Source organism: Canis aureus, chromosome 6 (genome assembly GCF_053574225.1).
Source record: "Canis aureus isolate CA01 chromosome 6, VMU_Caureus_v.1.0, whole genome shotgun sequence".
Classification (NCBI taxonomy): Eukaryota; Metazoa; Chordata; class Mammalia; order Carnivora; family Canidae; genus Canis; species Canis aureus.
Genome location: NC_135616.1, coordinates 60,544,453 through 60,571,117, shown reverse-complemented (window position 1 = coordinate 60,571,117; position 26,665 = coordinate 60,544,453). Strand labels below are relative to the sequence as shown.

General features: G+C 41.1%; 1 protein-coding gene across 5 annotated transcripts in view; it reads right to left on the bottom strand.

Moving 5' to 3' along the window:
* Positions 1–25,920, bottom strand: part of SOAT1 (sterol O-acyltransferase 1) — a 75,670-nt gene extending 49,750 nt beyond the window's left edge. The window contains exons 1-3 of one of the 5 annotated variants that reach the window (XM_077901869.1): positions 25,764–25,920; positions 14,445–14,570; positions 12,456–12,515 (exon numbers count right to left, since the gene is read on the bottom strand). In XM_077901869.1, coding sequence (XP_077757995.1) covers positions 12,456–12,515; positions 14,445–14,562 — 178 coding nt within the window. In that variant the 5' untranslated portion in view covers positions 14,563–14,570; positions 25,764–25,920. Of the gene's footprint in view, positions 1–12,455; positions 12,580–14,444; positions 14,571–25,763 lie in introns of those variants that run through there. The other 4 variants (XM_077901871.1, XM_077901870.1, XM_077901872.1 and 1 more) reach the window with 4 other exon arrangements.
* Positions 25,921–26,665: the final 745 nt, after the last annotated feature.

Here is a 26,665-nt window from a genome sequence, read left to right as displayed (position 1 = left end):
GGGCAAAGGATATGAATAGGGGTTTTGTGTTTTTTTTAAGATTTTATTTATTTATTCATGAGACATACACAGAGAAAGGCAGAGACATAGGCAGAGAAGCAGGCAGCCCCATGTGGGACTCAATCCCAGGACTCCAGGATCACACTCTGAGCTGAAGGCAGGCGCTAAACTGCTGAGCCATCCAGGTGCCCCATGAATAGAGTTTTTAAAGAAAAAATAAAGTTAAATAAAACATGGAAGTCAATAAAAATGCATGAAAAAAGTTCTCTACCTCACTTATAATTTATGATAAATTTATGCTACACGCTATATAGTGTTTGTCACTCATCAAACTAGCAAAGTTTAAAAAAACGATCGGTAAAGATCTATTGGTAATTATATGGGAAAACATACATGGGAACTGGTATAACATTAATATTTTATTTTTTTAAAAGATTGTATTTGTTTGACAGAGAGTGAAAGAGCACAAGCAGGCAGAGTGGCAGGCAAAGGGAGAAGGAGAAGCAGGCTCCCCACCAAGCAGAGAGCCCGACCTGATCCCAAGTTCCTGGGATCATCTGGGCCAAAGACAGATGCTTAACCAAAAGCAGGTGTCCCTGTTATAACATTTTTAAAAAGAAAATTTAGTCACATCTAAATTTTGAATAAAAAACCTCTTTGATCCAGAAATTTCACTTTTAAGTATCCTACAAGCACACTAACACAACTCAGCAATGATATTCTTTCAAGAATGCTTCCTGCAGGGGCACCTGGGTAGCTCAGTCAGTTCAGTATCTGCTTTCAGCTCAGGTCATGATCTCAGGGTCCTGGGATAGAACTCCATCCACATCAGGCTTCCCCACTTAGCGGGAAGTCTGCTTTTCTCTCTCCTTCTGCCGCTACCCCTTCATTCATGCCTTATCTCTCACCTTCTCTCTTTCTTAAATAAATAAAATCTTATTTAAAACAGCACTATTTATAATATTGAAATGCTGGATACAACTGATATGCCCATCAATAATAAAGGATAAGTTAAATAAATTACCAAGCATTTGTGCAACAGAAATATCCACATAGATACTTTTAAAAACTTACACGTGCATATACTGAACAAAAAGACATCTAAGATTTACTAAGTTTAGAAAAAGCAAATTATGGGAGAGATTCCAAATATGACCTGACATGCAGGAAGAAGAAAATGATTACTTAAAGGAAAAAGAATTATTACTTTATAACTGTCTCCAGTATTTGAATTTTTCATATTACTTTAAATTTAATCTTTTTTAAAAATAAAAAATAAATAAAATTTTAAGCATATTCCAGTAATGTTTTTTAATGAAATCAAACTACCTTTTATTTCTGATAGCCCTCCCCTCCTTTTTTTTGCAGTTTAGTCCCGAATTATTTAGCATGGGGACAAAAGATTGAGATCTTAAAGGTATATTATGGGCAATCTACAAAAGCAATAAATGGACATAACCAATTACAACTGGTCTATAATGTTTTAAAGCTATAAAAGGTTTCTATTCTATAATGAAAATAATCTAGAAACTATTACTTAACTAGAGTTAAATTTGGTTTCTTTTTCTTTTATCACCACACCTGTTATCAACTGTGTGGGTGGGTTGCCATACACAATGAGAGAATTAGCCTGGTTATCATTAAACTTTTACACTGCCATATGATCTTATTTTAAAAATCCGGAGATAATTTCTGGTTTAAAAAAAAGTGCAAGGGCAGCCTGGGTGGCTCAGCGGTTTAGCGATGCCTTCAGCCCAGGGCATGATCCTAGAGACCCAGGATCAAGTCCCATGTCAGGTTCCCTGCATGGAACCTGTTTCTCCCTCTGCCTGTGTCTCTGCCTCTCTCTTTCTTTCTCTCTCTCTCTCTCTGTCTCTCTCATGAATAAATAAAATCTTAAAAAAAAAAAAAAAGTGCAAGTTTTGCGTCATGGCAGTATCATAGAGCCAATGAGGTTTATCCAAGGCGCAATTATAGCTAATTGAAAAAAAAAAAAAAAGCAAGATTCCATGTAAATTAAAATTCTCAGTTGGTATAATATAGAGCAGGGAATTACAAAGCTTTCTTAGGATCTGAGACAGAAAAGTCCACAGTATCATCAGTGAGAAAATAAAATACCTTAACAAACCCAGTGCTATTTGCTCTCCTTGGTTTTGCATAAGGGAAAATCTAAGCACTAACAGGCTTATAAATATAATCATGCACACAGGTAGGTAGTCAATCAATAACTAAATATACAGTAAGACTTCAAACTCCATTTTCTGACTTCCTCCTGACTTTCCAATTATCTTTATATCCATGGAAACCAACCACAAATCTATACTATCCCCCCCTCCAACTCTCCCACCCCACCAATCCTTTCTAAAAGCAAACAAAAACACCAAACACCTAACAGTTCAGTCTTCAACTCCATGCCTTTGCAAACTCCTACCTTTCTTCTGCCTTGAAACCCTCTGCCAGTCTTTTCTTCAAAGGCCAAACTCAAGGAACCTAGGTGGCTCAGTGGTTGAGCATCTATCTGCCTTTGGCTGGAGTCATGTGTCCAGGGATCAAGTCTTGCATCGGGCTCATCCCAGGGAGCCTGCTTCTCCCTCTGCCTGTGTCTCTGCCTCTCTATGCTTCTCGTGAATAAATAAATAAAATCTTAGAAAACAAAAAAACCGAAGGCTAAACTCAAATTTTACTTCTGTGAGGTATTTCCCTCCATTTTACAGCAAGACTTGTCCCTAACCGCGTTAAGTCCTTTATACCATTTAGTTACTATTAATGTACTTAACTGTTATTTATAACATGGGACTGTTTTCTGTTTCAGTATCTTATTCAACCAAACCCCCTACTAGCAAACTTGGTACAGTGCCTTATAAAATTATGTAGAGATTACTTAAAAATAAAATATTAAAAAAAAGCAAGTTATTCCTTGAACTTTTCATCTCTACAGACTTCTAGCCAGTAGATCTTAAAAACTGTCAGTTAATTGTATATTTTCCCCATCAATATGTTGTTACAATTTGCAGTTCTATTCCAGTTCCGGGGCTTGGCAACATAGGTAAAACCAGGAAAACTACATCATTAGAAGCAAAAGACCATTATTGGCCTCGCTTTCTTTCAAAATAGTCAAATTATACTTCATATCCCATTATTCAAAAATGAATATACCGGAGTGCTACGTGTGGCTCAGTTCACTGAGCATCTGAGTCTTGATTTTGGTTTGGGTCATGATCTCGGGGCCATGGGATCAGTGTTGTGTCCCACTACGCACTCAGCATGGAGTCTGCTTGTCCCTCTCCCTCTGCTCCCTGCCCAGCACATGCACACTTCTCTCTTTCAAATATATGAATAAACTCTTTAAAAAAAAAAAAAAACAAAAAAAAACAGGGGCATGTGGATGACTCAATCAGTTAAGCGTCTGCCTTCAGCTCAGGTCATGATACCAGGGTCCTGGAATGGAACTCCATATCAGGCTTCCTACTCAGTAAGGAACTTGCTTCTCCCTCTCCCTCTCCCTCTGCCACTCCTCCTGCTTGTGCTGTCAAATAAATAAATAAAATCTTTAAAAAAATAAGTACACAAAAATAAAAATGAATATACCTATTATGCCCAGGCAAAACTACATTCAAATGAGTTTTAGAAATTCTTCTCAAACATAAATTTGCCTCAGACACATTACAACTCAGAAAATAATCATTACTAATATCTTGTTTGCCCTCTTAAAGAAATCGAAAACTTTTCAGGATATTTTCAGCATTTTTTTTTTTTAATTAAGAAGCTGTCAAAGAAAACTCTCAGCTAGTATTTTCCTTTTTTTTTATTTTTTTGGATACAGAGAGAAAGCACAAACAGGGGAAGCAGCAGACAGAGGGAGAGGGAGAGGCAGGTTCCCCACTGAGCAGGGAGCCAGATGCAGGACTCAATCCCAGAACCCTAGGATCATGATCTGAGCTGAAGGCAGATGTTTAACCAACTAAGCCACCCAGGTATCCTAGTATTTGCCATTTCTTTTGACTAATCTTCATGTAATGAACTAAGATATTCAAACTTACTCTTTTGACCTTAAAAGCTACTTTAAAAGTACTAGTTAAGAAGCACCTGGGTGGCTCAGTGGTTGAGTGTCTGCCTTCAGCTGGATCCTGGGGTCCTGGGATCAAGTTCTATATCAGGCTCCTCACAAAAAGCCTGTTTCTCCCTCTGCCTATGTCTCTGCTTCTCTGTGTCTTTTGTCAAGAATAAATAAAATCTTAAAAAAAAAAGTACTAGTTAATATTCTATAAATTTCTTGCCACTGGCAATTGTTATATCTCATCATACAAAACATTTTTCAAGTGAAATTTTTCATCTCTCAAAATGCCATATAATTTATTCAAAAGTTTGTATCATCAAAAAAAATTTTTAAAGTTCATCATCTATGACAGGAAAAATTTAAAGTAAGAGGCATTCACATACTGCTACTAGGAATACATTATTTCCAGAGAGCGATTTGACAATATGTACTCAAAAAACCCTCAGAAATATGTATTCCTTTCAACTAAAATAATTTCTAGGAATGTACCCAAAGAAAAATTGTAAACAAACTTTTGCTTACTGCATTTTCTAAAGTAAAGACATTTTGCTTTTACATCAATGAAAAAAAAAATGTGCTCTCCACCTATTCAGTTGATTAAAGCTCTGTGGACTGGCCAGTTTTATGGTTAGATGCATATATTGAACAAAGGAAAATGATTATAGAATAAAAATATTTAAAACTTTTTTTCATATATTTTTGTCAAAGGATTCTCAAAATCTGTTACAAAAGGCATGCTCTCCCAATATTCAGATATATATATATATATATCAAAAATAGTGAAACTGAATAGAACTGAAACATATCAGCTGAACTATTATTTTTAAGACACTTAAAATAGTGCCTGAACATGATAAAACCAGTATTACTTAGTAGTAATAGCATATTGGTAAGTTATAAAAGTGAACAAAACAACAAAAGGTAGTCAAGAATAAGCACTACTTATAAATTAGAAGAAAGGTAGTAAATTTCCTCACCTGATAAAAGAAAAAAAAAAAAAAACCCACAGCTATCAAAATTCATGGAAAGACTGAAAGCTTATTCCCTAAGATCAGAAACAGGACAAGTCTGTTGACTCTTGCCAATTCAACATTGTACTGGAATCCTAGCAAGTGCCAAGTAGGCAACAATATCAAACAACATGCAACACTGGAAATGAAGAAGTAAAACTAACTCTTCTTTGCAGATGGCATGATCTCATACATAATAAATACTGCAAAACCACACACCCAAAAAACTAGTAGAGCTAATAAATGAATTGAGCAAGGCTACAGGATACAGTATCAATATACAAAGCCAGCTGCATTTCTATACAATAGCAACAATCAGAAAATGAAACTAAGAAAAAGAATTCCATTTACTTTCAGGGAAAAAAAAGAAACAAAAACTTATACTCCACTTAAAATAGCATCAAAAAAATACATATACTTAGGGATAAATTTAACAAAAAATACAAAACTTATATTCCAAAAACTACAAAATACTGTTTTAAGAAATTAAAGACAACCTAAATAAATGGAAAGACCATCAAATTCACAAAAACAGAAAACATAGAATGGTGGTTACTAGGGACTGAGGGAAATGAAGTTATTTAATGGATATAGTTTGAGTTTTACAAGATAAAAAAGTTCTGGAGATCTGTTGCACAACAATGTGAATACACTTAATGCTACTGAACTGTATACTTAAAAATGGTTAAAATGGGATATATTGTCAGGTATATTCTTACCACAATTAGAAATTTAAAATATAACAATTTTTAAATAGGCAAAGGACTTAACAGACATTTCTCTAAATAAGATACATAAATGCCCAGTAGCCCATGAAAAGATGCTCAATATCACTCATCATCAGGGAAATGCAAATCAAAAACAGTGAGGAATTTACATGAGAGGTACCCTCTTAAATTTTTAAGTACAGTATTGTTAACTATGTAAGCACAATGCTGTCCATCAGATCTCTATAGCATATTCTTTTTTTTTTTTAATTTTTTTTAAATTTTATTTATTTATGATAGTCACATAGAGAGAGAGAGAGAGAGGCAGAGACATAGGCAGAGGGAGAAGCAGGCTCCATGCACCGGGAGCCTGACGTGGGATTCGATCCGGGGTCTCCAGGATCGCACCCTGGGCCAAAGGCAGGCGCCAAACCGCTGCGCCACCCAGGGATCCCAGCATATTCATTTTTTATAACTGAAATTTCATACCAATTTTAAGATTTTAATTTATTCATGAGAGACAGAGAGAGAGAGGCAGAGACATAGGCAGAGGGAGAAGCAGGCTCCACGTGGGGAGCCCAATGCAGGACAAGATCACAGAACCCCAGGATCACAACCTGAGCCGAAGGCAGATGCTCAACCACTGAGCTACCCAGGTGCCCTGTGTTTGGTAGTATTATTTATATATTATTTAGCATTTATGTGCCAACCTGCTGCAAGAATCTCATTTAATCTTAATCCAATAAATAAGGAAAATGGGTCTCAAAATGAGGCATGTCTAACTCAAAAAGTAGTATCTTAACCATTATGCTTTAATACTAGCATAGTTAACACTGGGAGAGAATTGGGTGCTTGTGTGCCATTTTATTCTACTATCTCATTTAATCCTCAAAACTGTCCTGCGAAAAATTATCTGATTCAAAAGGGGCAGCTCGGGCAGCCCCAGTGGCGCAGCGGCAAAAGCCAGTCACTTTTGCCAAGAGATTCCACTTACATAAGAAACACAGAACAGTCAAAATCACACAGACATAAACTAGAATGGTGATTGCCAGGGTTTGGATGATGAGTTTTAGAGATGTATGGTGATGATGACCATACAATGTCAATGTACGAACTACTACTGAACTGTGGATTTAAAAATGGCTAAGCTGATAAATTTTACTTTATGTGTATTGTACCATAATAAAAAATACAATTACTTTTAATTATCTGTATTATCTTGCATTAGGCAATGATTTCTTAAACATGACACCTAATGTACAAGCAACCAAAGAAAAAAATAAATTGGGGGATCCCTGGGTGGCTAAGCGGTTTGGCGCCTGCCTTCAGCCCAGGGCATGATCCTGGAGTCCCAGGATTGAGTCCCACATCGGGCTCCCTGTGAGGAGCCTGCTTCTCCCTCTGCCTGTGTCTCTGCCTCTCTCTCTCTCTCTCTCTCTCTCTCTCTGTCTCTCATGAATAAATAAAATCTTTAAAATAAATTAATTGGATACAACATTTTTTAAGATTTTATTTATTTATTTATTTAGAGAGGGAGAGTGGAAAGGAAGAGAGGGGCAAAGGGAGAGGGAGAGAGAATCTCAAGCAGACTGCACACCCAGCACCAAGGACGATGCACGGCCTCATCTCACAACCTAGAGGTCATGACCTGTGCTGAAATCAAGAGTTGGACACCCAACCGACTGAGCCATCCAGGCATCCCAGATTCATCAACATTTTTAAACTTTATACTGGAGAGGATATCATCAAGAAAGTGAAAAGACAACTCCCAAAATTGGAGAAATTATTTGTAAATCACGTATCTGATAAGGGTCTAGTATCCAGAATCCAGTTTTTTATTCTGGGTAACTCTTACAACTCTGTAATAAAAGGCCAAATTAAAAAATGGGCAAGGGATATAAACAGATATTTCTAAAAAAAAAAAAAAGAGAGAGAGAGAGAGAGAGAGAGAGAGGCACCTGGAGGCTCAGCATTTGAGCATCTGCCTTTGGCTCAGGGATGATCCCAGGATCCAGGATTGAGTTCCACATCAGGCTCCTTGTGGGGAGCCAGCTTCTCCTTCTGCCTGTGTCTCTGTCTATCTGTGTGTCTCTCATGAATAAATAAAAACTTAAAAAAAAAAGTGCAAATAGCCAGGAAGCATATGAAAAGACATTCAGTATCATTAGACCTCAGGTAAATACAATTCAAAACCACTCACTAGGATATTGTCATCAAAAGACAGTTAAGTATTGGTGAAGATGTGGAGAAGCTGGAACTCTAATAACCATAAAATGGTATGCTGGTAGAAATAACCATAAAATGGTAGGAAACTACATCAATAAAAAACTTGGAAGACTCAAAAGGAAAAAAAGAGAAGAAAGGGCCATGAGGCATATGAAGGATGGGTGGAAAAGGAGATAAAAACAAGGAGGAGAAAAAGAAAAAGCCTAGACCAAACCAAGCTCTACTCAATCATGTTTGTACATTCAGCATAAAGACAGAACTGGTGTGGCTCCTGGGTGGCTCTTGGTTGAGGATTTGACTCTTGGTTTCAGCTCAGGTCATGATCTCAGGATTGTGAGATCAAGCCCTGCACCAAGCTCCTCCTCTGACCCTCCCTCCTCTCTTGTACATGCTCACTCTCTCTCCCTCAAATAAATAAATCTTAAAAAAAAAGACAGAATTGGTAAATGGCAGAGCTAATTCAGGGTCTAGATAAGGCTCTAAGTGTTAGCTTTTCCTCTTAAGTTATACAGGGCCATCATTTCCATGTACTTCTCCTAGAAATGAACTATTCTATTAGTTCTTGTAATATCAGAATATTAGAAGAAATGCAAATCAGAAAAAAAAAACAGGTATACAGTCATGAAAAGAGGTAGTAAGGGAGAAATAAGATTTTTTTTGAGAAATAAGATTTTTTTTTAAGATTTATTTATTCATGAGAGAGAGAGAGAGAGAGAGAGGCAAAGACACAGGCAGAGGGAGAAGCAGGTTCTCCACAGGGAGCCCAATGTGGGACTTCATTCCAGATCCTGGGATCACGCCCTGAGCCAAAGGCAGACACTCACCTGCTGAGCCACCCAGGTGTCCGGAGATATAAGATTTTTTAAATTTAAATATAGTAACAACAAAAATAAAGAAGGATAAGTTTACATAGTATAAGGTAAATGCTGCAATCCAGGACAATATATCAAAATATTTTTCTTAAAATAACTTTGACCCTGCAGTTCTTCTTTAGGCATCTGTGGAATATGTAAAAATGTCCAATACCATTTCTTTATACCAGAAAAATAAATTCATCAGGGAAACAATATGATGCATACAGAATAAAATGCTTTGTAGCCACTCATCTACTACTTGACAATGGAAAGAAATCTACCATGGGGTTCTTGAGACCCCAGTTACTGAACAACCTATAAACTATTCTGTCTGTGTAAAATGTTAATAATTCATGGGAATGAAATATGTATGTCTGGACAATATATACCCATTTTTCCATGACAGAATTTTGAGTCACTTCTGCTTGCTTATTCTTTTCTGTATATTTTGAACTGAACACATTTAACTGCAGGTACAAGATGGCAAAATAAAAACTTTAGATAAGTATGTATTACTTTTAAAATCAGGTAATCGAAAAAATAAAAAATAAAAAAAATAAAATAAAATCAGGTAATGGTAACATTTTTTCAATTTAGACAAGAAGTTATCTTCAGAACTGGTGTTTCAAACAAATGCCACAAAAATCAAGACAGCTAATTAATAATTTCACTTACTAGGCACTGGGTAAAGATACTTTTGTGAAAATGTGAATACTATAGTCACTGTGATGGTCACTATTAATTCAATAACCCAAAAGTCAGGTGACACTTTAACAAACCGGTACACCTCCACTAGAAAGAATTAGGTTGGACACAGGTAACCTGTGAGACTAAACTTGAGCAAATTAGGACATAAAATCATCACATTGACAGCTCACTAGAATGAAGAAACACAGAATAAGAATTCAAGAATTAGGGCAGCCCAAGTGGCTCAGCGGTTTAGCACCGCCTTCAGCCCAGGGTATGATCCTGGAGACCTGGAATCAAGTCCAACGTCAGGCTCCCTGCATGGAGCCTGCTTCTCCCTCTTCCTCTCCCCCTGCCTCTCTCTCTTGTGTCTCTCATGAATAAATTTTTAAAATCTTTAAAAAAAAAAAAAAAAAGAATTCAAGAATTACACAAGTGTAATGAAAAAATCCTTAGAGCTATGTCAAATGACACATCACAAGACAGTTAGATATGAGCTCTTGATAACAGTATGTTTCAACTAGCGATGCCAGTCAATATTATCCAGCAAACTTTTTCAAACTTAACATTCCTGGGACCCTTCCCCTGAGATTCTGATTGAATAGGTCCAGGATGGGGTTCAATAAGCTGTTTCTGTTTGTTGAGTGATTTCTTTTCATTCTACAAGTTAATTTTGTGTCAACCTGACTGGGCTAAGGAATGCCCAGATAGCCGATAAAACATAATTTCTAGGTGTAAGGGTGTTTCCAGAAGAGATAAGCATTTGAATCAGACTGAGTAAAGAAGATCACCCTCCCCAGTGCTGGAGGGCCTGAGGAAAAAAAGTGGCAGAAGGGCATATTTGTACTCTTGATTAAAATGGGACACTCATCTCCTTCCTGGATTCGTAGGCCCCAGAGTGAGACCTATGCTATGCCACTGGTCCCTGGTTAGCAGGCCTCTGAAGACTACAGATTTGGACTGAACTACACACTGGCTTCCGTAGGACTCCCACCTGTAGATGCAAGATTGTGGGACTTCAGCCTCCATCTGAGCCAATACCTAATAATAAATCTATCTATGTATCTATATATATCTTACTGGTTCCATTCTTCTGGAGTATTCCAATGTACATACCAACTGAGAACTGTCCAAGATTGTACCTCAAACTTGAACCTACATATCACCTACAAAACTTTTTAAAATAAAATCATCCTCAGTAAAGGTGAGGTGAGGCATTTCTAACAAGTTCCCAGGTGGTGCTGATGACCTCAGTCCTGGTTAGTGGGCCATACATACTGATTGGCATGGCTTGCTTTCAGAGGCCACATTTTACCCATCTGCTTATTCCCCAAAGTGAGCAAAGTCAAAACAAGTGGAGAAACACATTCTATTTTCAGATAAGCCTTACAACCAAGGAGGTCATGCTTCTGGCTTTAAGCTAAACAATTTTTTTTATAGATTCTATTTATTTATTTATGAAAGACACACAGAGAGCCAGAGACACAGGCAGAGAGAGAAGCAAGTTCTTGGCAGGAAGCCTGATACAGGACACAATCCCAGGACCCTGGGATCACAACCTGAGCCAAAGGCAGACGCTCAACCACGGAGCCACCCACACATCCTAACAATTCGATTTAATATCTGCATTAGAACTTGGAATGTTAAGGGATCCCTGGGTGGCGCAGCAGTTTAGCGCCGGCCTTTGGCCCAGGGCGCGATCCTGGAGACCCGGAATCGAATCCCACGTTGGGCTCCTGGTGCATGGAGCCTGCTTCTCCCTCTGCCTATGTCTCTGCCTCTCTCTCTCTCTCTCTGTGTGACTATCATAAGTAAATAAAAATTAAAAAAAAAAAAAAAAAAAAACTTGGAATGTTAAAAAAAAAAAAAAAAAAAGAACTTAGAATGTTTAGAGGCACCTGGGTGGCTCAGTGGTTGAGCATCTGCCTTTGGCTCAGGTGATCCCAGGGTCCTGGGATCTGGTCCCACATCAGGCTCCCTGCAGGACTTCTCCCTCTGCCTATGTCTCTGCCTCTGTGTGTCTCTCATGAATAAATAAAATCTTTTTTTAATAAAAAAAGAACTTGGAATGTTAAAACTTAATGAATTAAGATAATAAGAGGCACTGAAAATATGTAAAAATTAAGAGTAATTTAAAAGCTTTTTACAAATTGGAACATTAAGAGAAAAATCATATTTTCTTTCAATAAAGTGATTTTTCTGTCTCCAAGGCAGACAACATGGATTACCAACCATCCCAGAATCATAGAAGGGGAAGGTTACTACTCAATGCTGACTCATCCTTGTGCACAAATTTCACTTTTTATATCACATTGAAACTAGCCATATGCAATATAAATATTTCATAAATAGCTAACGAAGAGCCTAACAATCAATAAACTTCATCATGCAAATGTAAGCAGCAACATGTATATTCCTGGTGGGATCCAGCTGCTGTATTTACAATTAGACTTAAGTAGGAAGAGCAAAAGAACTTTTCATTATGAAAGAAGTTTCACAATGCCAAAGACAACCTGTCTGATATCCCTATTTGTTAACCAAACAAGGCTTAAATCTCAAATCCTCCTTGAAATCAGACCTATACAAATGTCATTGCAAAAATAAATAGGCTGGTGCAACAGATGACATCAGTTGGAGCTGTGTTTACAGATCTATCAATGTTAAGCATAAGCCTTGACCTTAACAATAAGCACTGTGTCATACTCTTTGTATTTGTGTGTTAAGCAAACTTGGATAGAAGAACTAATAAAACTTCCTAATCTCTCTTCCCCCCCAAGATTTACAACCCTGTGCTGAACTAAGTTAGGTACCTGCTAATTACTCTCATTATACTCATTACCTCTTTGAAGAGTAATTAGTAGCACTTATTTATAATAATCTCATTATGTTAATTGGGGGAGGGGTTCTCACTCACCTAACGTGGAACTCCATGAGGGCAAACACACAGTACTGGTCACTGGAATGGCGCCAGCTCCTAGCAGGGCACCAGTAATTATTGACAGGTTAGGTGATTCAAGGAATAAATGGATGAATGGCGTCTAAAACACAGTAGATACCCAAAAAATGTTCATGGAATTAATTAACAAGAAAGGGCTTATTTTCTAATTTCTTTATTACTAGACATAGGAAACTCTATGTAACATAAATCTTAAAGTAGACACTGCAAATTCCACTTACATCAATAAAGCTTACCTCTGTGACATCTGCAACAATTTACACACCAGTGTCACCAGCATAGTGTGGCTGTGACTGGTGCTTAAATCAAAATGTTCTCTTCTATTCTCTTTGTCAATTTATCTTTCACCTCTGGACCTTCGCACTTACCAGCATACCCACTTATAATATAGAGAGCTAAAGAGATGGCAATCCCTGTTCTAAAACACTGAATTTATTTCATTCACTCACTTCAAAAAAATTAAGTCTCTCTCACAGCTGTGGTAGCTCTTGCTGATCTCTGAATCAAGTTTGCTTCTTTTCCTTCAGAGCACTGACTAATGAACTTATCACCACGGGCAAACACCCCTATTCAATGTCTTTGCTTTTCATCATTAGCCACACAGACTCCAGCAAGTCCACCACCACCAGACATCTAGCTCTTCTATAAGGAGGCACGGATTTAAAAAACTGAGAAGTTCAAGGAGGAAGCAGTAGCTTTGAGCAAGAGCTCCTTCAAATATGCCCAAGTGCTGGACAAGCTGAAAGTGGAGGGAGAGTGCAGCATCACCACTCACGTGTCCCTCCGACGGTCTGAAACTAGCAAACATTCTGTCACCACCACCAATGCTCCAGGCCCTGGGGACTTCATCAAGAATGTGATCACTGGACATCCAAGGCCAAGTGCACTGTGCTCATCATGGCAGCAGCATGCTCAAGTTCAAAACAGGCAGCTTCAAGAAAGGCAGACCCTCGAGCACACACCAGAGCCTAGACGTGGGGCCTGAAGAAGCTTGCGGCTCATTATGGCTGCCAACGAGAGGGGCTTTGCCAGGCCTACAGACAGCGCCATGCACTTCCAGATCATTAGGAAGTGAGCACCCACCTCAGGAAGCCTGGCTACAACCTGACCACCAGAGCCTCTGTGCCCAGTTCAGGCCAGTACAGCAACAATGTGCCCTGGCTGGATGGTCAGGAGGACAAATGAAATGTCACTGAGGTGACTCTGCTGGAAGTCTCTGGACTCTACTCTCCCATCCAGTCAACAAGATGTGTACAAGATCAGAGGTATTGGCACTGTGCCTAGAGGCCAGGTGGAACTGGCTTCCTGAAACCTGGGACGGTGGTCACCTTTGTCCCCACCAACCTCACTGGAGGTCAGGTCTGTGGAGGTGCACCACGAGGCCTGTTGGAGGCCCTGCTGGTGACAATGTGGACTTCAGCGGGAAGTATGCGTCGTGAAGGATGTGCCTCGTGCAGATGTGGCCAGAGACAGCAAGAATGATTGTTCCCATTGAGGCTGGCAGCGCCATGGCACAGGTGACAGTCTTAAAGCAGCCCAGGCAGATGGATGCTGGCATGCCCGAGCGCAGGACTGCCCTAAGGCTCACATCTCCTAAACTGTGGGGAAAAGACTGATCAGCTCTCAAGCAAGAGGCTGGAGGACGAGCCAAAGCCCTGGAGCCTGGTGATATGGCCACTGTGTACACAGTCCCCAGCAAGGCCATGTGTGTGGAGACCTTCTCTAGGCCGTTTCGCTGTGCAGGACATGAGACAAACGGTGGTCCTTGGAGTTATCAAGGCAGTAGATAAGAAGTCATCCCCTGCCAGCAAGGTCAATGGTAGTGAAGCATGTCCTCTGCAGTATCCTCAGCAATCTTCACTATAAAAATAACTTCACATCGTACATATTTACTGAGTAAGGTTAATAAAACTTAAATAGCTGGAAAAAAAAAATTAAAAGCCTCACCATTGCTAGGTGTCTCTAGGGACTCCTTTGAAGGGCTCCTCTGGTCTTCCTTTTCCTCAGAATTTTCCCTGGACTTTGACAGCCGTTTTCTTAGAGACGTCTTCTCTTCGCCCACCATTGTACTGTCTAGGAAGGAAGACATGAAAAGCTTTTGTTGGAGATGAAACTTTTCCCTTCTTCCCTTCTAGATTTCTGGGTTGATCTGGTAATCATACTGACATAAGACAGATTAACAGGAGAAAAAACACATTTAATTTCGTAAGAGAGACCATAAAAACAATGGGACATAAAGAAGTAACCAAAGCAGGCAATGCTATATCTTTTCAAACAAAGAAACAATATATGTGTGAAGACCTGCTAAGACAAAGGGGTTTAGACTTAGGGTAGTCAATTACTGAAGAAGTCATAAGTCTTGTTAAACAGCCTTCTTAGCCTGAAATTCCTTACGTCTGATGACAGGGGATGTCTTCTACCCACCTGCTAGGGAGGGTATGTTTCACCTGGGAGATTTTCTTCCTGTTTTCAGGAAGACAAAGGAGGCTCAGAGCGTCCTCCTTGCACTGGATGTTCTTAAGTAACTTTGATTCAAAATAATCAATATGACAAACTGGCACATTTTGGGGTGGCATATTTTGCTCCCCTTCACTTTCACTTTGCAGATGTGACTTAGGCAAATGTCACACTATCACCATATTTGAGGTGAAAAATGACATATTTTCTTCCTTTTGTTTTACCTTAATCTTATTTAAGCATTTTCTGAATACAACATACTATAATAAATTCAAAGAAATTATTCTTTATAAAATACCTGGTTTCTATGGTCCTTATCTAAACAAAGGCCCCATTCTTAAAGAACAGTTTAGTTGAACAAGACAGAAGTATATAAAAAATTAAGAATTACATAACCAAAAAAAAAAAAAAGAATTTTATAACAAGGGGCACCTGGGTGGTGCTGTCGGTTGAGCATATGCCTCTTGGTTTAAGCTCAGGTCATGATCTCAGATCCAAGAGATCAAGCCCCACATGGGGCTCCATGATCAGTATGGAGCAGCTGGAGACTCACTCTCCCTCTGCTACTCATGCATACTCTCTAATAAATAAATCTTTAAAAAAGAACTAGATAACAAAAGATAAGTACAAAAATGTCACAAGTAGAGTACAATTAACAGTCAAGTCAGTGGTAAAAACAATACCTGAAGTTTGGAAACAGAAGAGATCATGGGGAGACATAAAGGTATCACAGAAAAGAAGGTATTTGGAGTCCTGAATGATAAGAACAGAGCACCCACAGATGAGAACGCGTTTAAACAAGGTCCTTCCAAGCCCAAGAGGGGAAGGGGGAATGATCCGACTACTTTACTAGAGAATAGGAAAACAAGCTTTTGTTGAGTAGCTAAAAACTCAAGGACTCTCTTGGGTACTTTAAGTTTTCTCACCTAATCATTTATAACTGCAAAAAAAGAGGTTATTAATCACAGTTCACATGTTAAAAAAAAAAATCAAGGCTCAAACAACTTACTGTCAATGCCCTCCACCCACACACCAGGAACATACCTACAGCTGAACAAGTTTAGTTTATTAGATCACATGCCAAGGGAAACAATGGGAATTTCAGAATATCAGAAATGACTTATTCAAGATTTGGGAATTGGCTAGATGAGTTTTTGGGAGAGTCCAGAGAAGCAGAGGTTTACTCTGGCCTGAGTGCAGCCAGAAAGTAGGAACAATTCTCTGACTGGGTAGATCAACAAATCTCTATAGGGAGGCTGAAGCTGTAACCAAAATAACAGCAACAGTCATTCACATTATAGCCTGTAGGGAGGGGTATTGGAGATTTTATGACTTGGACCATGTTCACGTTTTGTCTAGGTCAAGACCTGAGTACGGCATGTTCCTGTTTTGGTCTTGATCCATCAGGTCTTGACGCTGATACTCAGTGAAATTGTTTGTGCTCAATGCAAGTACACCAAGACGACCCAGAGGCTAAGTGCCAGGCTAGCTCATGGCAACATCAAGGCCTAGCTGATACCAGCACAGCTCTGGGATGCCAAGGGCTGCTTTTCTTCTCTCTCTTTTTTTTTTTTTTTTTTATGACAGTCACACAGAGAGAGAGAGAGAGAGAGGCAGAGACACAGGCAGAGGGAGAAGCAGGCTCCATGCACCGGGAGCCTGACGTGGGATTCGATCCCGGGTCTCCAGGATCGCGCCCTGGGCCAAAGGCAGGCGCCAAATCGCTGCGCCACCCAGGGATCCCTGCTTTTCTTCTCTTGACAGTAACTTGCCCAAGACCACACAGGGCCAGATTTGAACTTGGGCTAGATCCAAACCACAAACACCATTAACTCTCTTAATTTTTTTTTTAAGTTGTTAACAGGGAAATGTGATGAGGGAAAAGACTAGAAAGGAGAGCTGGAGTTAAACTGAAAAGGCCTAAGAAAGGAGGACTTTTTTTCAGTTAGGCAGTGGTGAGCCATTCTAAGCATGGAAAAATATGATCACAGTCAAATTTTTGGCAGATTGATATGAACACACTACAAGGTTTACTTACTCCAAAGCAGTGTTTTATTATGTTTTCATTAGTCTGAAGCAAAAAGAAAAATAATGAAGTACTCACTACATTATTTTTAAAGCTACGTATTTTTCAATTCTATTATTATGGGCTTTCTAAATTTTTATGTTAAAATGTCCTTTCTAGTATGAAATGTAGTACACGGTGCATTTGATTGTTTCCTTAAGTATCACTGCTTAGCAATGTAACCATGAGTAATCTAGATCATTTCCCTTCTAATTTTTTCAGAAATCAAACAAATGAACCTTATTATGGAACAGCAAATGAATACCTCAAGTCAAAATGTTAGGAGACCAATAAGATTCAATTCAGAGGAACCTAGGAAAGAGGTCAGGGCAACTGATAAAAGTGCTTTGTGTAACAGTGACAGAGGAAGCCAGAAGAGCATTTAATTCTCCAACAGAAAAGATGAGAGGAGGACACCTGAGTCGAACAGTGGCTGAGTGGCTTGGCTCAGGGTGGGATCCCGGTCCCAGGATTGAGTTCCTCATCAGGCTCTTCCTGTGGGGTGTCTGCCTCTGCCTCTCTGTGTCTCTCATGAATAAATAAATAAAATCTTTTTTTTTTAATTTTTTTTATTTATTTATGATAGTCACACAGAGAGAGAGAGAGAGAGGCAGAGACAGAGGCAGAGGGAGAAGCAGGCTCCATGCACCAGGAGCCCGACGTGGGATTCGATCCCGGGTCTCTAGGATCGCGCCCTGGGCCAAAGGCAGGCGCTAAACCGCTGCGCCACCCAGGGATCCCAAATAAATAAAATCTTAAAAAAAAAAAACTAGGGGATGCCCTCCAAGTAAGACATCAGCAAGTAGAGATCAGGGAAGAAAACATAAAGATGCAAAAAGAACCAAGATGTTTCAAAAAAGGAAGGAACTGTACAGAGGGTAACTAGCAATTAAAAAGTAAGGACTGTACTTTTTGCATCTAAACAGAGATGTGATGGCGACTATACTTGTGCATGTTTATGTGCTTTATGTGTATTTTAATCTCAATATAATCTGTAAAGCAAATATGTTATTTCATTCCCCAATACTGTCTTTGGTTACCATGTCTTCCCAAATATTCCTTCCTGTCTCTAGAAAGCTCTTTCTCCCCTGCCCCTTATATAGCTAACCCTACTCAGCCTTCAAAGGGTCAGAATAGCAGCAGTAGAAACAGCAGTAATAACAGCTTTGACTTAATGAGCAGTTACTTTGTGCCTGCCAGACACTGTACTGCTAAGTCCTTTGTTTTCAATCTTTACAACCATACGAAGACAGGTATTATCCTCATTTTACAGGTGAAAAAAATATAGTTTAGAGGGAATTTAACTTGCCCTGAATCATACAGTTCTCCAACAGCAGAACTAAGATCCAAAACCGGACCCAGGGATTCCATAGCCTAGGCTGTAATCACCAGACACCTTGAATGATCTCCTGTGCTAAGGTTTGATAGGGCATCATCTCTCACGTCATCCCCCTCTGCGGCCCCATTGCACTCTGTACATCCCATTACACCACTACACTCAGCAACACCGTCTGCCTCTAAAACGAAGCATAAGGTTCCCCAAGACAAGAACAATATATTTTCTCTTTGAAACCCTCAAATCTAGTAGGGGAGTAGCTGAAACATGATAGGCATGCATTAATACAGACCTATCAGTTAATACAACCAATTTTCTAACAGAGTTCTCTCACATAGAGAATCAGGAGGCAAACATAAGCTGGGAGGATGACAACGAACACCATCTTTACTGTTAACAGTACATACATCCTACTCAACAAGATCTATGACAAGTGTTCTTAATCAGGGTTGGGGAGGGTCCCCTAGACTTCTAAGGGTATGCAAAAACTTCAAATATTTCAATAATTTAAATAATTATACATTTTATCACATAAAGCAACTTGTACAGGCTGACTAAAACACTGTTACTTTTGGCTCTGAGACTAAATCTTGTTGATTATTTTATGTTGATTAACGGGGCGCCTGGGTGGCTCAGTCAGTTAAGCGTTTGACGCTTGGTCTCAGCTCAGGTCTTGATCTCAGAGTTGTGAGTTCAGACCCCACCCTGAGCTTCATGTTAGGAGTGGAGCCTACTTTTAAAAAGGTGAAAAAAAACCCAAGCCACGGAAGGACGTGTACATACCTAGGAGCCTCGACCTGTCCTGGCCGACTCAACACTTGAGTGTGCACATCTTGAGAAATAAACGAATGACTGAGTACACATTGAAAAAAATAAATAAATAAAAATAAAAAAAAATAAAAAGGTGAAAAAAAGGGCAGCCCCGGTGGCGCAGCGGTTTAGTGCCGCCTGCAGCCCAGGGCATGATCCTGGAGACCCTGGATGGAGTCCCACGTCGGGCTCTCTGTATGATGCCTGCTTCTCCCTCTGCCTGTGTCTCTGCCTCTCTCTCTCTCTCTCTCTGTCTCTATGAATAAATGAATAAAATCTTTAAAAAAAAAAAAAGTGAAAAAAATACTTCATAAAACAAGTTTGACGAATAGATGCTATTTAACAAGCAAAGAAAAAACAAACAAACAAACAAAAAATTAAGCCTGGGTACCCCAGAGAATAATGAAAACATTAAAGTTCTTGGTTATGAGACCAGGAGCCAACAACCCAGTCTAGACAAGAAAGCCTTACTTCAAAAGCCAAAACACCGGTACTGAGTCTGCACAATTACACTGCCATAGTTTAAAGCTACTTATTTTAGAAGTGAGCCAAAGAAGAAAATGTTAACTCTACACAACAAAATCTTTGTGTCATAGTCCATACTAACTTCTTTGGCCTCAATTTCCTCTATTTAGCAGGAAGTGAGAACTGCAAGGGCACAGGATTGGTTAGCTAAACACTAAGAGATAGTTTACACCCCTGCTCGATCACATCACCGTGTCCTCAGTAAATCCTCCAACCTTCTGAATCTGTTTCCTCATCTAGAACATGGAGATAAATACAATGACACCGAGCTGTAACAATAGAAGACAATATACACGGAAGTGCCATTATTATTTACAACCAAGATTGCAAAATTAACCAAGTAATCTGATACCTACATATCTACCTCCCATATGCTATAAATGACAGTCAAACATTAAGCCATATCATCCCTCAAATTCTAGGGTTTGCTTTTATGAAGTACTAGAGGGGGGTAAATAAAGGGCCATATTTATATACTTTTTCAAATGCAATTCAAATACCACGTGGCTTCCAAGAAAATATTAGCAAGTTTTATTATTATTATACATACAGACATTAGGAAAGACAAATGGCTAAAAATGGCTCACCTTGGGGCACCTGAGTGGCACAGTTGGTTAAGAATCTGATTCTTGGTTTCAGCTTAGGTCAGGATCTCAGGGTTATGAAATCAAACCCTGCACTAGATTCTGCAGTCAGTACAGAATCTACTTGGGGTTCTCTCTCCCTCTCCCTCTACTCCTCCGCCCTGTCCTCCCCCCCACCTCGTAAATAAATCTTAAAAAAAAAAATGGCTCACCTCATTTTGATCAAATCCTCTGATCATGTAAATCATAAGATTATGAGGGAACATCTGAATCTCACTCCCCCTCGGTCGCTACCACTAACTTTTCCATGTTTCTTTACCTTCAACATCCATGTACAAAGATCCATCCAATACCCTGGCCTCCCAGCTCCCTGACTTCCCGTCTCCAACAAGCTTTTCTTATGTTCCTTCCCCTAGAACTTACTGTTAACCAACAACTGTACCATGTCCATAATTCTGGTTTCCAGCAACTGAACTACTAATGTTCCCACCAATGCCATTCTTCTCACGGTCCTATCCATCTCAATGGGACTAGCAGTCACTCTGCCCAGATTTTAAACAAAACCTAGGAGTCATCCTTAATTCTCTACTTCCCCTTATCCCATCCAACAGCAAGTCCATTTTACTCTGCCTTCAAAATAAATCCCCACTTCTGGTGTATTCTCACCACACCCACCACCTTTACCAGAGTCTAAACCGTGGTCCCCTCTCTGTAGTAACCTAACTGGTCCGTCTTCATTTTCTCCCTTCTGCTCTATTTTTTAACACAGCACCAAATAATCAGAAAAATTAAGAATTGTTAGCCAGTTCCCTTTATTGGGAACTATTTGCTCTACTCTCTGATAAGAGCTTTGTGTACATTTGTGTACATTCCCTCCTTTAATCCTAACAATAACCCTATGAGGTAGGTAATCCTGTTGGCATTTTCAAACAGAAAAACGCAGTGACTGCCAAAGGCATAACTCTAGATGACAGGAGAGAAAGAAAACTTTAAAAGTAGGAATCAGGGGCACCTGGGTGGCGGCTCAGTGGTTGACCATCTGCCTTCGGCTCAGGGCATGATCCTGGGGCTCTGGGATCGAGTCCCACATCAAGCTCTATGAGGGAAGCCTGCTTCTCCCTCTGTCTGTGTCTCTACCTCTGTCTCTCTCATGAATAAATAAAACCTTTTAAAAAACACTTTAAATATATACATAAAAAAACAAGAGAATGACTTAATATTTGTCTTTTAATAAGACAATGTAGAGGATGAGGGACTGTCAAAAAGAACAATAAGCAAACACATAAAAAAGATAAAGGTGAGAAATAAGCCTCAAATGGCATGCAATTTTTTTTTCTTAAACATTTTATTTGAGAAAGAGAGAGCACAAAAGAGAGCACGAGCGGGGTGGGGAAGAGGCAAATGAAAAAGCAGGTTCCCCAATGAGCAGGGAACCCAACTTGGGACCTATTCCAGGACCCTGGGCTCATGACCTGAGCAGAAAGCAGATACTTAACCAAATGAGCCACCCAGGCACCTTGCATGTGATTATTTTATTACTATATAAACAAATGATCTCACAAAGAAATCAGAGATAAGATAAATGTACAAGCATCAAGGTGATACTTATGATATCCAGGTGGCTACAGCCAGAAGGCATCCAGAAATAGAGATCCAGAGTTTCCTAACTCAGCTGACTAAGGTCACGGGTGTGCCATTAAGCTAAGAAATTACAGAAGAGAAAGGAGTAGGTAAGTTCAGTATGATATGCCTGTAGGTCAGCCAAATGATGAAAAGGCAGACAGATGAACATACAAGCCTGGACTAGAGACAAAGATCTGGATTCATGAGTGGGAGCAGCTAAGACCAAGACACAGGAAGGAAATCTCCCAGGCAGGGACCATAGGAAACAATAAAGCTAATATTTACCTAGTACTTACTATGACTCATTCAATTCTCACAACTACCTATGCAGGAGATACTATTTTCCTATTTCACAGATTAAGTCATTTTCCCAATATTACAAGGCACTTAAAGAATACTGGGGGGGGGGGGGGGCGGGGAAACAAGGCCTAGGAGAGATTAGAGGAGGACCAGAGCAAGCAATGTTAGAAATCCAGTTAAAAGATTCAAGAAGGGTGCCTGGTTGGTTCAGTCTGTCAAGGGTCCAGAAGGACTCCCTGCTTAGCGGGGAGCCTGCTTCTCCTTCTCCCCCCTACTCATGCTCTCACTCTCTAATAAAGAAATAAAAATCTATATTAAAAAAAAAAAAAGACTCAAAAGTAATCTGATCAATATCATGGAAAATTCAAGTAAGACCAAAAAAAAAAAAAAAAAACAGAAATTAAAAAAGGAGGGAGGGACCTAGGATATTTCACAATTTGGGGACATTAATAGCTAAAATTTGTACAATTTGTTCAGGAAGGAGGAGAAAGAAATATATTGGATTGGGTTGCAAAATGAGTTGAGTAAGTAAAAACAGTGATCATAAGACTAGTCTCTCAAGAGGTCCAGCAACAAAGGAACCAGGAACTAATGTTTACTAAGCCAGTAACATTTACGGTGCTGGACAGCAGGGCAGGTGCACCACATATCTCATTTAATATTTGCATTTTAAAAGAGGCAAAAGATTTGGAAACGCTATGAAGCCTGTTCAAAGTCACATGGCCACTAAGTTGCAATGGAAATATTTACACTCAAGGTGACAAAAAGCAGACCAGAGAGCTATTTTAAAGTACAATACAGATTGGGCAACTATTTCTTAAGAATCCAATCTGTGCATTGGTTTTGTAATGTTCAGTGTGATAGTATCTAATTTGCCTTCAGAAACCAACACAAAAATTGACTTGAGAAACAAATGAACCCTGTTCGGAAGAATGTCAACTTTAGCCTACCTGCAGTGTTCCTATTTAAAAAGCTTTCAAAAGAACCTATAACTCGGGCAGCCCGAGTGGCTCAGCGGTTTAGCATCACCTTCAGCCCAGGGCCTGATCCTGAAGACCCAGGATCCAGTCCCATGTCAGGCTCCCCGCATGGATCCTGCTTCTCCCTCTGCCTGTGTCTCTGCCTCTCTATGTCTCTCATAAATAAATAAAATCTAAAAAAAATAAAAATAAAAACAGAACTCTATAAAACGAGTAACCGGGATCCCTGGGTGGCGCAGTGGTTTAGCGCCTGCCTTTGGCCCAGGGCGCGATCCTGGAGACCCGGGATCGAATCCCACGTCGGGCTCCCGGTGCATGGAGCCTGCTTCTCCCTCTGCCTGTGTCTCTGCCTCTCTCTCTCTCTCTCTGTGACTATCATAAATAAATAAAAATTAAAAAAATCTTTTTAAAAAAAAATAAATAAATAAAAAATAAAAAAAAAATAAAACGAGTAACCAACTTACTCTCAGTGACCAACTTTGCTAAGTCCCCCTCACATTCAGTGGAGGAAAAGAAGAGCAGCAGATAAACTTACAATTCAAAAGATAGTTTCTCCCCGCTCCCTTCCAAGCAAAGATGTACTCTAGAACAACCCTATAGGGATGCTTAAGTGAACTCAGAGGTTGAGCATCTGCCTTTGGCTCAGAGAGTGGTATGGGGATCCAATCCTGCATCGGGCTCCTGCTTCTCCCTCTGCCTGTCTCTGCCTCTCTGTGTCTCTCATGAATAAATACGTAAGGTCATTTAAAAAAAAAAAAGAGGGATGCTTGGGTGGCTCAGTGGTTGAGCATCTGCCTTCAGCTCAGGGCGTGATCCTGGAGTCCCAGGATCGAGTCCCACATGGGGCTCCCTGAGGGGTGCCCACTTGGAGAGAAAGAGAAAGAAAGAGAGAGAGGGAGAGAGAAAAGGAAAAGAAAGAAGAAAAGAAAAGAAAACGAAAAGGAAAGGAAAGGAAAGGAAAGGAAAGGAAAGGAAAGGAAAGGAAAAAGAAAAAGAAAAAGGGAGGAACAACCCTACAACACTTCTATATCATTGAGTCATTAATTAGCTAAAGAATTCAAATTCTCATTCACATTTATATGGTCAATATAATCATCATTTATCCTATGTGATTAAAAAAAAAGTTAACTGGCCTTTGTTAAAAACTTTTTCCATTTCCCTCCCAAAAGGAACAGGCAGGCACTCTTTCCTAGTTAACATTTTCCATTCAAAAAAGTTCCTTCCTCTGTTCTCCAGCTCCTGCGTTCTGCTGTGCCAGGTGTTAGGCCAGACTCTGGTAATCAAGTTATAGGCAGGATGCACTGGCCCAGCTTCATGAAATGTACACTACACGCCAAAAGAAACAAAGCATCTAAGTGACAAACTTATTACAACTGATGATAAACTGCTGCTAGGGAAAATAGAGTTCTAGGAGGGCTTAACAGAGATACAGATTGGGTCTCCGTAAGTGATATTTGAGGCATGTGTTGGATTTGGGGAAAGGGGAGAATGGTGTACTAGAGGTGGAGGAAATCCCTTAAGACCACGAGAGTGAGTAAAGAGCCTTTCTTAGAACAAAAAAAAAATAAAACCAACGTGGTTTGAGCCTAGAGACCCGGGAGGAAAGTGGCCCAAAATGAAATGAAGGAGAGTGGCTCTTTATTCTCCAAGAATGTGAAATGTCTGAGGTTTCTTTTTTTTTTTTTTTTTTTTTATGTCTGAGGTTTCTAAACATGTGATGCACTGAGACACGTGCGTTTTAAAACGATTACTCTTGAATGTATCAGAGCTCCTCCCCGAAGCCATTCCCTCCTCTAGACAACACACAAACTTCCCTAACAAGTGATTCGTGGATATCACCCATGTAAAGGGGGGGAGGGGGGCAGGGAGGGACCCGCTTCAAGCTGAATTCTGTGTCAAAGGCAGGTATTCCGGGAAAAAAAAAAAAAAAAAGAGTAGTTTCAACGGTGGCAGCGACTTAGAAAGTGACCGGTGAACTTCATCTATACAGAAACACGAAAAAAAAAAAGAGCGTTTAAAGTCGTTTCTCGGTTACAAATAACTTCTAAATACACGTATCAGAGAAACCGGGTGGCTATGAATATGTAGCAGCGGCAGGAAAGTAGAGCCATCATATTCGAAGATAAAATAGGAGCTTGATGGGAGGCTCTGGTGCCCAGCCAGAGGGGGACAGCGAGGTCTTCAGGTGCCAGCTACCTGCCCCTTCGCACACTTGGTCGTTCCTCAATCAATCCCCGGTTGCCTGAGCGCATGCTTTGGTTTCGCTTTTTAAAGAAGAAAACGTCTTGTAATTTGGAACTTCTGGAAGCACCCGCTGGAGAGATGCCACGGGATCTGGGGGGCCGCGGACCAAACCCCCGCGGTTTAAAGGGCGGCCAGCCTCGAGGGCGCCCCACGCTAACTTTCCCGCCCTCCCCCTCCCCGTAACCGCCCGGGACTCGCGGGGCCTCCCCCCGACCCAGGGCAAGGCAAGGCCGGGCCGGCCGGGCCGGAGGGGCAGCCTCCGCTTCTTTCCCCTTCCGCTCCGGCCGGGGCGGGAGGGCGCAGGCTGCCGGCGAGGAGGGGGTCGGGGCGCACGGGCATTACCTGGGGCCGGAGCGCGACGGCGGGGGCCTCGGCGGGGAGGGCAAAGCCGGGGGGCGCTCCCGGCGCGGCCGGCGGGGGGGGGGGGGGACGCTGGGCGGCGGGAGGCTCGCCGGGCGCCCAAGGCCAGCGACGCAGCCGGCCCCGCCGCGGGCGAAGATAAAGCGCCGCGCTCGCCGGCCCCTCCGCCCCCGGCCTCGCAGCCCGCTACGCAGCGTCACGCGCACGGCCGGCGCCGGCTCGGGACTTCATTGGCCGCGCCGCCGCCAGGCTCCGCCCACCGCCCGCGGCCGCCCCGCCCCTTTCCGGCCCGCGGGGGCTCGGCGAGGCGAGCGCGCACCTGGCCCCCGGCGCCCGGAGCGCGGCGCGACCCGCTCGCCCCCGCAGCCCGCTTTCCGCCGTGCGCCGGCGATCCCGTGAGCGCGCGGGAGGAAACGGAAACTTCCTGCAAGTCCGGTAGCCCCGGGCCCGGGCGAGTGTGTGGCGCCGCCTCCGGAGACTCGCCAAGCCGCCCCCCAGAGCCCTGGATCTCGGAAGTTTGCACGGACCCTCTGAGGACCAGAACTGAGGCACTAGGCAGCGGCCTGCGTCAGGGGATGCTTTAATGCCTGTGCCCTTCGGCGCACGCGGACTGGATAAGGAGACGGCAGAAGGATGGGGCAATTAAGAAATGTAAAAGGAGGCTTCGTAATCAAAGGAAAAATAATGGTGCAGAGGGATTCAGGACGTAGATGCAACAGTTCATCAGATTTTGCGAAGGCAAAGATGTAACAAGCGAATTTAGGGTAAAGGTGGGTGAAAAGGGAACGGTGAGAGCAGCAGACTGGAGGGTCACACTCAGAGCCCGCCTAATGACTGCGACCCTCCTCCTGCCACCTAGCACCCTGACAAGCTGCCCTGAACAA